Below are 15,545 nucleotides of genomic sequence, written 5' to 3'. Positions count from 1 at the left end.
GCAGAGCTCTTACTCCCCAAGGCACCAAAGGAGGGAGCTCCCATTTGGAACTGGGTGTTGAGGAGAAGCTGGAGGAATTTTGAGGGACAGGCTAGAAAAAGCCTAGATGGTGGTGAAAGTTTAGAAGACAAGAAAACCGGGGAAAGTTTTAGAGACTAGTTAAATGGTGATGAACAGAACGCTTATGGAAATATGGACTGTAAAGACCTTTCTAAGGAGGTCTCAGATGTAAATGAGAAGGGACTTATTGGAAACTGGAGCAAAGGTCACCCTTGCTGTGAACTGGAAAGGAACTTGGCTGCATTGTGTCCATGCCCTAGGACTCTGTGAAAGTTGGAACTCAGGAGTTGTGAACCAGAGCATTTGGTGGAAGAAATTTCTAAGCAGCAAAGCATTAAGGAAGCTGCGTGGCTACTTGCAACAGCCTATGCTGAATTATGGTGGCAAAGGCTCGATGTAAAGCCAGAATTTAAAAGGGAAGCAGAGTGTAAAGATTTAGAAAATTTGCATCTTGGCCATGTGGTATAAGAGAGTTTCTTGCTGCTAACTGCTGCTTTCTCAACTATATACAAGGCAAGGTGCTGCACCAGGGGAAGAGACAAGAAATAATTGTTCAGGAAGTGGCCAAACAGACTGACCAGGGAAGCATAGGAGGATTGCAAGGAAGCAGTGAGCCCACTCAAGGACAGGTAGAAGTCACAGCCAACGCAGTCAGCGCAGCCGTGGCCATGGAGGCGAGAAGGTGTGGGGTGTATTCATGAGGGCCCGGGATTTACAAGGCAGGTACTACTGTACTTTAGAAAAGCGGGCACACAGGGAGTTGAGGGGGGTTGCAAAGGGGTGATTATTTAAACTTGGCAAAGTATTTATCAGATCCCTGACCTGCTCATAGTAAATGTATTTAGCATTCATTTCTAGGTCTATCTGTCTATGTCTTTCTGTATACGTTCTTATAAATATGTTTTAATGCCATGGTTTGAGTCATTCATACTGTTTTGTTCAGGCTGATTTTCTAAAGCCTCTTGATTTCAGTTTTTGGAAAACTAATTCTATTTCCCCCCCTGGAACTAATAAGTGAGTAAGCAAGAGGTTCTGTGAGCAAAAGTAGAAACTGCAGACTTTGTTGTGATTGGACCTGTGTTTGGAAATTCTGTGTGTTGTGTTATGTCGGCACGCTGCTCTTGGGATAGGCTCTGTAAATAGTGGGTGTAGAGAGGCTCTGTGAGTGAGCAGCCCCTTTCTCGCTTACAGACTTAACCACTGCAGTTCTCCAGACTTCCGTGTGTTTATTTCAGAGTAAAAAGGCCAGACAAGTTAGGTTTTTATTGTAGATCATTTCATTTAAACTGCAATGGTTGCTATAAATTTTTAAAGGAAAAGAACAATAACAATGAAGGCAGGATTTTGAAGGAAAAGTTGAAGTCGGTCTGCAGTAATTTGTTAGGATTGTGGATGTAAAACTGCAAAATAGGATGGGAATAAATTTGTTGCATCTTTTAAGTTAGAGCAATTGGTATATTTAATTGATGTTTGGAGGATTTGAATAGCATACCAGAATACACAAATACTGTCATGAGAAATTTTGTAATTTGTATACTGTTTTAAGTGAAAAGAAATTCTTTTCGAACTTGACTGCAAGTATCATTCATAACTTTTTATTTGTAATATTATTTTTAAAAAACTGTAGGGACATATCATCCTATAACTTGGAGTCTCATCCAGAGTGAGATGAGAAAAGGATTAGGACAGGTTAGGCTTGAGAGGGCCCAGTGATTAGTTGGGAGGGTGGGAGTAAGAGTTAGTAGGAAACAGAGATAAGCTACAGAGAAAACAGACCCAAACACTTAACTGTTTCCTACTGCCACATTGCAGCCGTTTCAGGGATAGTATAGTTTACTGATTATAGAGATTTAAAGTATGGACAGGAACAATAAGTACAAAGGAAGACAAATGTTTTGCCTGTCACCGGACAGGATTTCTCCCCTCTAGGAACTCTTGAGCTTCTTTATGGGACCAAGTGGTGCGAGTTGTGGGCCTGGGGCTCCTCCTGACGTCTCGTGTCTTCCCTCCAGAAGCAGGGAAGTGACGGTGCTGGGGTGTTGTGTTCTGAATGTGAAGTCATGCTAGGAGGCTGTGGCAAGAGCCAGGGGGTTCTAGAGAGAAGGCTGCATAGAAACTACCTGCTTGTGCGTGTGTCGTGGCCGGGGCAGCAGAGCCGCAACACCTGCTGCTCCAGAAGCCGGGAGGAAGGACCCTGCAAGTGGAGATCGCATCTCTCATTTGGGAAAGTGGAAAATACTTAAATTCAGTATAGGTGATGGTTGATGGTTGACTTACAGGCAAACAAAACCGTGAAACAAAATGCATTAAAGACTTCTCTCTCGTCTCCTAATGAGGGTGGCTTCTAGACATTTGTCCTGCCTCAGAGAAACTGGGTCAGCCCTGGCACTGAACCATGGAAACTGACATTGCTTAGCACCTGCTCTGAGCCACATCTCTAGCCAGATGATTTACATACATGGTTTTTTCCAGATTTCCTAGCCTTCAGAGGTATTACTTTCTCTGTTTCAAAGATAAACTGAGGCTCAAGTGACAGTCATCTTCTCCTCTCAGTAGCAGAGCACTAGTCAACCTGAAAGCATCTGACTCCCAAGTCCTGGGATGTTTCTGTTCTGCAGGTATTCTAACGCGGTTCCTCAAGTAATCCCAGAACCCGGGACCAGGGGTTACGTGCCCTTCAGGTTGTATTCCATTCTCACCTAACTCGCGACGAAAGACAGCAGCTGCTGCTCAAGGAGGGTGGGCTGTGAGCTGCTTTCCCTGCGTGGGCCTCACTTAATTTTGTTACAATCCTGTGTAGTCAGTTATATCATCTACATTTTATAGAAGTGGAAACTGGGGATGCTGAACACTGTTTTAAAAAATTACCTCAAGGTCATTAGCTGGTACTCCAAGTCTGTAACGTTAAAGCTCCATGATCTTTCTTTTCTTTTCCTTGTTTTTTTCACTACACAAATAATACACTAATATAGTCTCATAAAAAGTTTCGAACAGTCCAGACACAGCACCCTCCCCCCAAACTCATGCCTTTCCAGACGTAACCTCTGATATCAATGGACTGTAGATCCTTCTAGTCTTCTTTGCTTTTGTATATGGAAATACTCGTATGTCCATCTGTTTTATGTTTGTTTTCCCATAAATGGAATTACGCAGAATGTATTATTCTGCAACTTTCTTCACGTAATAGTAACTTCTTGAGTTATCTCTGTATTCATCACACAAATCTCCTTTACATTGCTTCCTACCAGACATAAGAGGAATATTCAAAAACTATAATCCAAACTAATTTTTTAAAATGGATACGTGTTTAAACCAGAGCTTCTCAGCTGAGGTGGTTTTGCTCCCTAGGGGACTTGGCAATATCTGGAGACATTTTTGGTTGTCACAACTTGGACGGGAGGCGGTAGAGGACATCTAGGGGGTAGAGGGTGGGAGTGCACAGGACAGCCCTCCACAACAAAGAATTATACATCTCAGGGTGTGGTTTATGAAAGAGGCAAAGTAATCAATGACTGTTACTAATTGAATCTCGCTTCCCAGCCATGTACTGGGGAAGGGTGTTTCTCAGCACGTGTTTTATAGAGTTAGTTTTCCTTCAGTAGGAAATTGTTCACCAAATTAAACTTTTTCCACTTGGGCCTAAGTAGATATGGATTCTGTAAAATTGGAAATTATTTAATAATTTAGATATTGTATTGAAATAAACAGAACTATGGTAATTAGATGTATTAGATTAAATTTATTATGCCTTAAGAAGACTAATAAGCAAGACTGTTAACTGTTGGAAGCAAGTTGTTGGGCTCCAGGCTGGGAATGGGGCATTATTTGTTTTCTGTGGCATTCTTTAGGTTAATTTATTCAGACTGCCCTTTTTGTGTTTGAAGGCAATAGTGTGTATAAGACCTATGCTTAGACTGTTTTCATTCCTTATAAAAGTTCACCCGTTCTTTACGGCTTTGCTGAAGGATGCATTATCACAAATATTTGTAATGAAAATAATGAGGGTCTTTTTTTCTCATAATGATTTTGAATTAATTAAACATGTCTGATTTCTGGAAAGAATGTGTTAAAAGTAAACCCATCTCTTTCATTTAGGACTTATTTCTTCTCAATTTGAATTATACATTATTCTGGTGTCAGGTGTGCCAGTTATGTGTTCAAGGATTTTTAAATTCTTAATTTGGAAATAACACATACCATGAAAACTAAAAATTTTTTAAGCTTACAGAATTCTAAATACCTTTGTAAGCAATTTGTATCTTGTTCCTTTTATAGTTTTATCACCAGCAAGTGGGTATGCATTATATCTCATAATATGAAAATGTATTCTTCCTTATAATTTCAGATATTAAGGACTTCAGATTTTGAAAGAGTTGTCAGCGAAATGATGCCACAATAGTGGTATTTTCTTTGTGAGAAATCTCAGTATTATAGATGCTTCAGACTAACAGGCACAGAATAATTATTATGATACTGCGAAATATCAAATCTGCTTTATTCTACTTGGTGTCTCAGAACCTTCATCCAGAAGTAATTTGAGGGACCTGCAATTCTGCCACTTGTATATGTATCCATCTTGTTTAGTGTGCTTGTTTTTGGAAGCTACATGAAGAGAGTTGTGCTGCCTGTTTATAGTTTTCTTCTTTTGCTTAGCATGTGCTGTGCTTGGCTCCTTGCTTTTACTTGTAAATTTTAGAAAACCTTCTGAAGTTCCACCAAAACCCCTGTTTGGAATTGTTGATACTGCACTGAGTCTATATGCCAGAGAACTGACATCTTTGACATTGAATTTTTCTTGCTAAGACCATAGAATATCTCTCCATTTATGCAGACCTTTAATTTTTTAAAGTTTGGTAACACTAATCTTCTGTGCTGTTTTGTCATGTAGCTGTGCATGGCATTGCTGGTCCATTCTGCTCTAGAGAGGGCATCATTCTTTTTTTTTCAGTGAAGTAAATTTAGGTGGCACTTATGTGTTGGTCTAATTTCCAGATTGTCTTTGTTGGCAGGGGAAATGAGAATTTAAGATTGTGTTATTAAGAAAATTAGCCAATTTTTGCTATGGTATCTAATTTAGAAAAATATAAATCCATTGCAAGTGATTTAATTAATTTAGGAATTTTAGTGTTAGTTAACTAAAGAAACAAATCCGGCATAGTAACATAAGTGTTTTACTAGATGTTTATGTAAAATGCCATGGGAACATTAAAAAAAGGAGGTAACTAATTCAGCATTTGGGCACAGGTATTTTAGATGGTTAAAAACAAAAAATCTGCTAGTATTCAAAATGGTAGAATTTCTGCTGGCCCAGGAGTGAATAGACGGGATACTTCAGCGGAGGCTTGATACTTTTTTTTTTTTTTTTTGGCCAAAAATAATTGAATAAATCGGTTTGAACTAACAAGAACCTTCTTTTACTAATGAGGTTTGCAGGGAAAAGTTTTAAAAATATGTAGGTATGCATTATACTTTTTATTTAAATATAGATGAGACTGATTTGGAGTTTTTCAGGACCCCTTTCAGCAAAGGTGGTCCTTGCTGCAGCCTGTCCTGTCCTGCCTGGATGTTCTGATGCTGTGGCGTACCCACAGGCCACCGCAAGCCGCATAGCACCAGAGCAGTTATTCAGTGAGAGTTCATCCACGTCAGCGTGCAAGGTTCTGGTCAGTGTCACCAAGTCGAGTAAATCTCTTTGAAGTAAACGTACATAGCAATGTCATGTTGAAAGTATTCTGTGGGTGTTTTATGACCTGAAACTTAGGAAAGCAAATTGTGAAAAAGAAAATTTATCGTGTTTTCTGTAACATGGTCACAGAGGAATCCTGCAGTGACTATATTGTTCATAGCTGTGAAAGAGCAATCCATTCTACTGAGTTTGGTCCAGCTGGTGTTTACTGATCGACTGCTGTGTGCAGTGCTGGGGGCTGGTGCGCGGCCCTCTGAGGAGTGGAGCCTGCGGGCTAAGGGGTGCAGGAGGGGCACACTTGCAATACAGTGCAGGGAACTTCGTGACGGAAGCACACAGGACACAAAGAGATTTCAGGAGAGCAAGACCTTACCCATCAGGAACGAGAACAGGAATCCCAGAGAAAGATGGATTTTGAAAGATAAGTGTAGTTTTGGCCGCTAGAGATGGGTGGGTATTGTTGGGTTTCTCAGGAGAAAGAAACGATATGAAGTGGGAAGGGGCTGGGTGCATTTGGTGACCAGTGGGGAACCTGATGTCACCAGATCACAGGGATCAAAGAGAAAGGCAGGGGAAGTAGGTTTGACCAGGTGGATTGAATCCATGTGGGGCAGGCTGTGCTTAAGGACCCCGAGAAGGCCTGAGCCATAGGAGCATTTCCACGATGGCCCCTTTCTCTCTCCTTTCTCTATTTCCTCCTTAGTCATTTTCCTATGTCTGTCCCAGCTGACATCACGCCTGCGCTCTCTTTCTCTCACCTCTTCTCTCTCTTTCTCTCCTTCCCCCCTGCCCCAGCTGTCAGAGTCACCTCAGAGGCCATTGGCCCTGGGAGCACTCTGAAACCCGACAGTTGGAATGCATCATTCCTTGCTCTGTTCCCACAGTGATTGTCTTACTGTACCTCGTTACAGCACTTAGTGCATTGTCTCATATTATGGCTGTTCCTGTCTCCATCACCCGTCACCAGATTGTAGGGGCTTCTCGTCCCAACAACCCCAGCAGAGGGGCTTGAATAGAGATCATTGTCAATATTTGTTGAATGAGTGACTATAAGGGATCCCTGTTTATAAGCAGGGTTTTTTTTTTGTTTTTTGTATATTATATATAAAGAGGCGTGTGCAATAGAGAGCAAAGAGGTGGAAATTCTAAAAGACTTTAATTATCAGATGAAAAAATTGTTTGGAGAAGCATAAAATATGTGCCTGTCTCAGTTCGAGAATATCGACCACGGTTTGGCTCTCCTACCTAGCTCTTTGCCTGAGCAGAAACCACAGCCCTTCTTCCACACCCGGACCATGTGCCAAACCACAGCCTGTTGCTCCAACTTTCCTGACCTGCCTGTGAGTCTGTGAATGTGCTGCCTGTTACTGGCTGGAGCAGACACAGCAAGGCAAGGACAAATGAACACCTGAGAACAAAGGCAGTGCCCCCTGCCCCGATTTGTTGAAAACTCTCTCCTTAATGAAAGTTCACCTTCACGGGATAAGCATTTCCAGTGGCTTTTCAAGCTCTGGCAGAGTTCTTTCATTCTTAAAACCCCTGCATGAATTAGAATTGAGCTTAAAATAATTTTATGTGCCGCGTTGGCTCCCACATGTTCCACTCTTGAAGGATTTTCGATCGTGGGTCAGGGCAACATGTTTGCATGTTTTATGTCAGAACCTGTTTATTTATTTCTACATCTTTTTTGTAGATATTGATTCGTGTGTTTAGAAACCCAGTTTCTCATTAGGAAAATGAGGGGCTTGGAGTAGAGGATTTTCAGGATTGCTCTGCCAGCATTTTAAAAAGAACCTATTATTATATGACTGTAGGAATTCATTTTCACAATCTTTAATGGGTTTGTGTTTAGACTATTTGCCACTAGGCGGCAGTAAAAAAAAATTCTTAGCAATGAAAAATGCTTATCAATTTTTAATTTTACTTTAAAAGATATAGGGGATTAAAGTTTGAGGTGTCTGTTTTGAAGTTATGTAACCACACACAGGCCTCTGTATGTTGTTTCTGGAACTTATGCTTGTTTTATCCAGGGATAAAACTCTTGTGGCCCTCCATAGCAACTCATATTAGGGAATTATGGAAAAAACAGATATAAGTTAAAGTATGTGATTTTGTTTTACGAAATATTTTTTATGATGAAAATTAGAATATGGTAATTGTAGAAACTTTAAAAATACAGATAGTCTGAAGAAGAAAGTTTCAATTACTCCTGGAAATAATCTATGTTAATTATTTGTTTCACTTCATCCCAGTATTTTTTTGCGCATGCAAACTTAAAATCACATTGAACATTGTTTTACACTTTGCTTTTCACATTGTTATATTGTCTTTTCCTATGCCGGTAAATATCTTTTTCAACATGACTCACACTGTTGGATAAACCATGATGAATTCAACTAATCTAATGTTGAGTACTTTGGATGCTTCTAGTTTTTTTTTTTTACTGTTATAAGTAATGCTGCTATGAACCTAAATCTTTCCCTTAGGATATATTCTTGGAAACTGAATTACTGGGTAAAAGGATATGATTTCTTTTTCTTTCTTTCTTTCTTTTTTTTCATGGCAGCTGGCCAGTGTGGGGATCCAAACCCTTGACCTTGGTGTTATCAGCACCTAACCAACTAAGCTAATGCTCTAACCAACTAATCTATCTGGCTAGCCCCAGGATATGAATTTTAATACTTTGGCTACTTATTATCAACTGACTTCCCAGAAAGGCTTTAAAAATTTGGACTCCCAACAGCAAATGGGAGAGCCCATCTTACCACTCCCAGAGCCCATCTTAGCACATCCTTGCCAACACTGAGTATTATGGTGTAGTTTTTTTGTTTTATTTTGTTTTGCTTTGTTTTAATGGGGCGGGGAGGACTGGGGCGGGGAACTACCTTTATAGCATTTGATTTTTAAAAATCGTTTTCTAACTGTGTCATTTTGGAAATTTAAGCCAGGACAGATCTTCCAGTTAAGTTATTTGCATTTTTCTGAGACCTTGTGTGTTAAAGTCAGCTTGTCCAGGCATTGGAAATAGTGTCTAGGGAATGGTTTGTGGCCATTTTAAACATTACTTGAGAATTATTTACAATAATAATCCCTGATTACACCCTCCGAATCTATCCAATGTCTAGATTTCTTTCGTTTTTAAAAAACTTCCATTGGCTCAGCTGCTGAGGGAGATGCTGCAGTGCTGGGAAGTGCCCTCCACGTGCTGGTCCTCGGCTCCGGGTGTGAGTGCTCTGTGAGCCCCTGCACCCTGGGTTGGTTGGTGGGGAAAGCCTGGGCGTGGTTTTGCTTAAGATCTGCAGCCTTAACTGACCTGCAGCTGCTACGCCCTTGAATCAGTTTCCTTCTGTTGTACACTGCATTACTTTCATTCCTAACTATAGTACCTTGGGCTTTAATTTTTTAAAAGATCAGTCATGTGAAATGGAGTAATAGTAGCCACCTGTTTATGGGTGGCTTAACTGAAACTTTGTTTAATTGAATATGATTAAAAACTGACCTTGGGATTTTCAGTGAGGTGCTGTACTTAGAGAACTTAGCACAGTTCTTGACACATGGTAAGCACCCAATAAATCTTAGTCATCATAATTGCTAGAATTCCTTCAAGAAGCGGCATTTAACCAGGGGAGAGGAGAGCTCTCCAGGCAGAGGGAATAGGGCATACTAAGGTCCTGAGGGGCCAGAGAGCCTGCGGCCATCCAGGGACAGCAGGGGAGGTCAGCCTGGTGGTGGCTGTGGGGATGCTGCAGAGCCAGTGGGGCCAGACCTCTTTGCTTTGGGAAGAAGTTTGGGCTTCATGGTAAGAATATTTGGGAGCTATAGGGTCTTAAATGGAGGACCTATCAGATTTACATTATTTAAAAATGATTCCAGCTGTCTCATGGGGGGTTCATTATAAGGTTTGGTGATAGAGTAGGAAACCAGCCTTGGGCTGTGAGGTAGCTCTTGGCATATAGTATTTTTTCCTGATTATAAAAGTAGTACATACACACACATACAGGAAGCTGGAAAACATACTAAAGTAGAAAGAGTAAAAATATATACAGGCATATCCACAATAGCATCACCCTAGAGACTGTCAACATTTGGAGATATTTTCTTTTATTATTTTTACATTCCCCTGTATGGGTTATTTGTATATTGGTGAAATTGTTTCTGGGTATAGAATTTTGTATCCTCCTTTCTTCATTTTACATTATGATATAACCACTTAAAATGCTGTCATGAATTCTTATACAATGAGCTCCTGCATAAGGGCGTTATAAATTAATCATCGCCTACTGTTAGACATTTTCAGTATACTGCAGTGAAAAACGGAGTAACCCTGTGGTGAACATCTTTCAGCATAATCCCTATCATCATATTTGGATTTATTTCTTTACGTGTACATCAGCTACATCAAGGGTTCTGAATGCTTTCAAGATGTTTAATATACATTTTCAAGTTGCTTTCTATAGGCAGGGCCTCTGTTATCTCGTAAGGGTCTTTGTTCAGGTGAGAAACTTCTGGGTAGACATAACCCTGGCAGTCCGAGCTTGGAGTGAGTCGTGGCCACGTTATGCCTGCCCACACTCCGTGGGTGCCTCGCGGCTGTTGACAACTGCACTCTGTGTGGAAGTCCCCGTTCATATTCTTACGGGAGTCACAGAACCCAAAACAATGCTAGATATTCGTGTCTATAAAAAGTTTTAATTTATAAGTGGAAAATAGCATGTTTGTGTTTTAATTTACTTTTTGATTATGAGGATGAACATTTATACATCTTTCCTAGACATTTGTATTTTCTCTTATAAATTGTCTGTTCATATATGTTTTTTATGCTCTTAGTGTTTGTCATATGATATTTTATACATTAACTTGATTACTATTCTTCTTAGTTTGAGCTGATATTATTTTTTGAAAAACATAGGGTTTTATTTTTATTTAGAACAGCCAATCTTATTACCTCATAATATGGTTAAAACACTGTTTATTCATTATGTATTTTTGTTTCACTGTTAACATTTAATTTACTTATTTTCAATGTATTAATTTTAATGGTAACTTGTTTCTTCTTTACACATTGACTCCAAGTGAACTGGATACTTGGACAAATTGAGATCACTGTTTTCATAGAGACCACTCCATTTACAAGTGACTCGGGTTCTAGGCATGATATATCACAGGCACTTGCATTCAGTTTTAAGAAGTTAATTTTTTCTCTTTCTGTTTATGTTTTTTAGGATTTGTTGTCTTACATACTTTCAGCATTCAGATTTGATATAAAAGAAGTCGGTCTTTTCACTCAAGGTCTTGGGTATGCGCCTGTAGATTACTATCCTGGTTTGCTTAAAAATGTGAGTATTTTTGATTTATTAGTATTGAAATTTTCATTGCTGAATGTACCATCAGCAAAAAGGGTAAATGGAAATATTTCACTCCTCCTGGAGAGATGTTTGACTTTTCTTTGTTTATCTCTTCTTACCTTGGGTAGGCTTAGGGCCATGTAGGGAAGAAATGTGAGACGGGAGGTTATGAGAAAGAAGAAGGAAACAAGGTTTTATTAAATCAGCTGATCAACCTCTGTTTCTCATAACACATCTAATTTATTCACGCAAAGATTCTCAACAGATATAAACACAGCCTTGTACTGTTGAACAAATCTTGTATTCAAAATAACCTGATTGGAATTTTATGTTAAGGCAAAGCAAAAAATTCAGTAAATAACAACTGTGTAAATAGTATTACATATTTATACTTTAGTATGAAAGCTATGTTTTTTTTTTTCCCTGAAATTTTAGCTACGTTCAAGAAATTTTAATTTATGATCTTGACAAAACTATTCTAAAAAATGTTATGAGATTTTTAATGTTAACCATTCTAGTCTTTTGGAAGCTTTATACATGAAAAGCATTTTTTAAAAAATAAAGAACAAAATTAAGAAAATAAACTAACTCTAGCATATTTTTATTTTTAATGGGTTTGGTTTTTATTCTTAGGAAATTAATGATCTGTCTATTGTTCGTTGCCTAAATAGGAATACAGACTAATAGACATTCCACACGAAATCCCGGTTATTAGTAAATGTAACTTGGCACTGCCTTCTTTTTACTCTGACAAAGTAAAACATAAGGAGAGGGTGGGGGGAGGGAATCTCAGCGGAAATATCACTCAGGCCAAGAAAAGCAGAACTGATGTCATCCTGTTTGCAGTCTGAGTTAACCTGCGACTGATGTTGTTTTACAGATGGTTTTATCATTAGCGTCTGAACTCAGAGAGAGTCATCTTAATGGATTTAACACTCAAAGGCGGTAGGTGTTAAGCTAAACATCCCTTTTCTCAAGTTTCAAAATGTATCAGTTCACTTACGAGAGAAACATTTTATAATTCGTAGGAAATTTATGTTCATAGTTAGGATTATATTGTGAAGAGATTATTTTAGTGGAATACATAGCAAATTGTGAGCTTTTTCAAACTTTCTTTTTCTAATCCCTATTCTGTCAACTCTCACAGGGCAGTAAGCAAATCATGCAGTGTCTTTTGTATACCAGTTAGGTAGAAAGTCCTGTGTGTACTGCAGGAAACAGAAAAAAAGAGGAGCACTTCAGCTGACCCTGGGATTGCTCACTGTAAGAGGAGAATGTGCCTGCTGCAAGTGTGTGCTCTCATGCTAGCCTGCACCCCCTGGGGACCCCACCCACCTGCCTCTGTGTGTGTGGGTGTCAAGACATACACATACACACGATCAGGATATTGACAAGGTAACGGACATTTGGTGTATGCATATGACCTGTTTTAAGAAACATAATATTCCAAAATCTAGACTAAACAAATCAAATAGATTCAGACAAATTAAAAGGCAATTAATCACATTGCAAATGTTTCTTCACTCTGTGAAAGAATTTAGAGTTGTTTTCATTAGTGAGCATTTCATTTTAAACAAATCATTAACTAAGAGAATCTGGGGACCAGGAGACTTTGTAATTCTTTTGTAAAGCTATTGCCAATTAAAGCTCCATCAGAAATGGTCTTTGCTCTCAGCCTTTAGGAATCCTTTGCGTCTAACCCTTAAAGTAAACTATAAAATTCTTAGAATAAAACATTAGGGAAAAGTTTTATGACATTGGACTTAGTGATAATTTTTTTTTTTTTTTGATATGACACCAAAAGCACAAGCAACAAAGAAAAAAATAGATGAATTAAACTTTATTAAAATTAAAAACTTTTGTGAATCAAAGGACATTATCAAGAAAGCAAAAAGATAACCTATTGAATGAGTGAAAACATTTGCAAATACCTCTCTTAAGGAATTACTATCCAGAATATATAGTTAACTCTTCAACAACAACAACAAAAGCCTATTCAAAAATGGGCAAAGGACTTGAATAGACATTTCTCAAAAAAAGATATAGAGCTGGCCACTAACTACATGAAAAGATGTTCAACATCATTAGTCATTAGGGAAATGCAAATAAAAATCATAATAAGATACTACTTCACACCCACTAGGATAGCCATTAAGAAAAAGAAAAGAAAACTGGAAAACAATAGTGTTGGTGAATATGTGGAGAAATTTGAACTCTTATGTATTGCTAGTAGAAATGTAAAATGGTACAGCTGCTTTAGAAACACTTTGGTGGTGCCTCAAAAAATTAAACATAGAATTACCATATGACCCAAAAATTCCACTCTTAGATGTACATATGAATGAATTGAAAGCAAGGACTCGAACAGATATCTGTATACCAATGTTCATTATTCACAATAGCCAAAATGTGGAAACAATCCAAGAACACTTGGATTGCATAACAACAGATGATTGCATAAACAAAATGTGGTATATACATACAGTGGAGTACTATTCAACCATAAAAAAGAATAAGATTTTGATGTATGCAAGAGCATGGATGGACCTTGAAAACATCATGCTTGGTGAAATAAGTTTGACATACAAAAACAAATATTGTATAATTTCACTTATATGAGATACCTAGAATAGGCCAATTCATAGAGACAGAAAGCAGAATAGAGGTCACCAGGGGCTGCAGGGAGTGGAGAAGTGGGAATTATTGTGTTTTACCACAATAAAAAGTCAAACAAAAAATCAAATGTGATGTCACTGCACACTCCCTTGGATGACTAAAATGTAAAACAGTCACATTAGCATGTGCTGGAGAACATGTACAAAACTACTGGATCTCTCACACACTGCTTGTGAGAGTGTGAAACTGTGCCACTACTTTGGTAAACAGAGTGGCAGTTTATTACGTAGTTAAATATATACTTACCCTGTGACCCACCAGTTCCACTCTTGAGTATTTCCTCACAACAAATGAAAACATTGGTACTCACTAATATTTGTCTATGAACGTTCATGACTGCTTTATTTGTGATAGTTCAAAATCAGAAACAAGCCAAAGGGCCATCAACAAATGAATGTATAAAGAAACAAGAAAACCTGTTACCATCATTTAAAAAATGAAAAGACAAGTCATAGACTGAGAAAATATTGTGAAATTATACATCTGATAAAGGGTTAACACCCAGAATATAAAAAGAACTCAGTAATAAGAAGATAGATAACCCAGTTTATTTATTTATTTATATATATATATTTTAAAGAAAATGTAATTTTATTAATATTATTTTTTACATTCTATGATGATGTTGCAGAGCAGTTGGGAGGGAGGGAGAGGAGAAAGGGAAGAGAAATGGGATGGAAGAAGGAGGAAGCAGGAGGGGCGGGATTGAGGCCTGTGGCACCCCCTCATGTCCACATGAGAGATAGGGGGCGCTTCCAGGGGTGGCTTCGTCATTGCTGGGCTGGGTGCAGATGTCAGGAGGGTATGGCAAAATCCCTCACTCCCCACCATCCCAGCTCAGAAACCCGAGGCCCTTCTTGCTGCAGGTTGGTGGTTGTCGCTGGGCTGATTGCACGTGTCAGGGAGGTGTGGCTGAGGCCCAAGGCCTCCCACTGTCCCAGCTTGGGAGAGCCTGGGATGCTTCTTGTAGTGGTTTGGTGATCGCTGCTGGGCTGGCTGTGGGTGTTGGGGAGGCATGGCCGAGGCCTGAGGCCCCCCTCCACCCCAAGTCGGGAGAGCCCGGGGTGCTTCCTGCAGTGGCTCAGTGGTTGCCACTGGGCTGGCTGCAGGTGTTGGGGGTGTTTGTCTGAGGCTCTTGGCCCCCCACTGTCCAGGCTCAGGAGAGCCTGGGGTGCTTCCTTCGGTGGCTTGGTGGTCATCACTGGGCTGGCTGTTTGTGTCAGGGGGGCGTGGCTGAGGCCTGAGGCCTCCCACTGCCCTGGCTGGAAGAGCCCGGGGTGCTTCCTGTGGCAGCTCGGTGGTCACCCCTGGGCTGGCTACACCAGTCCAAGGGCCCTGGCTGAGGCTATCATCCCCCACCCTTGGGATTGGTTGCAGATGTCAAGGAGCATTGCTGAGGCTCTCAGCCCTCCCCCCTTTCTGGCTTGGTAGCCCAGGGACTTTTGGTCCTTCTAGGTGTTATAGGTATTCTTCGGTGAAATGAGACCTTTACTAGTTAATATAAAACTTTTTCTCTGGTTTTGGGTACTGTGTTTTTTCTTTTATTTCTGTGTTGGATTATTTGCTTTTCCAACCATTTGAACTCTGTCCTGGAACTAATTTGTTGTCCTTTGCTTACTTTTAAATGGGGGAACTTCCTGTGAGGACCAGCACTTGAGCTCTGTGGTTGAGCTAAATTTCTGCTTTGCTGCTGATTCCCTAGGGAAGGCTTTTTGTGCAGCTAAGGTTTTAATGGTTGACTTTATAGGTACTTCTGGCTCCTGAGAGATCTGGTGCAC

General features: G+C 39.6%; 1 protein-coding gene across 1 annotated transcript in view; it reads left to right on the top strand.

The window, feature by feature from the left end:
• Positions 1 to 15,545, top strand: part of FANCC (FA complementation group C) — a 201,729-nt gene that overhangs the window by 123,997 nt on the left and 62,187 nt on the right. Inside the window, exons 5-6 of the mRNA XM_063112402.1 lie at positions 10,969 to 11,082; positions 11,972 to 12,036. Coding sequence (XP_062968472.1) covers positions 10,969 to 11,082; positions 11,972 to 12,036 — 179 coding nt within the window. The remainder of the gene's footprint in view (positions 1 to 10,968; positions 11,083 to 11,971; positions 12,037 to 15,545) is intronic.

This window comes from Cynocephalus volans, chromosome 10 (genome assembly GCF_027409185.1).
Source record: "Cynocephalus volans isolate mCynVol1 chromosome 10, mCynVol1.pri, whole genome shotgun sequence".
Taxonomy (NCBI): Eukaryota; Metazoa; Chordata; class Mammalia; order Dermoptera; family Cynocephalidae; genus Cynocephalus; species Cynocephalus volans.
The sequence above is the reverse complement of the archived record's forward strand: the minus strand, read 5'-3'. Positions and strand labels throughout refer to the sequence as shown.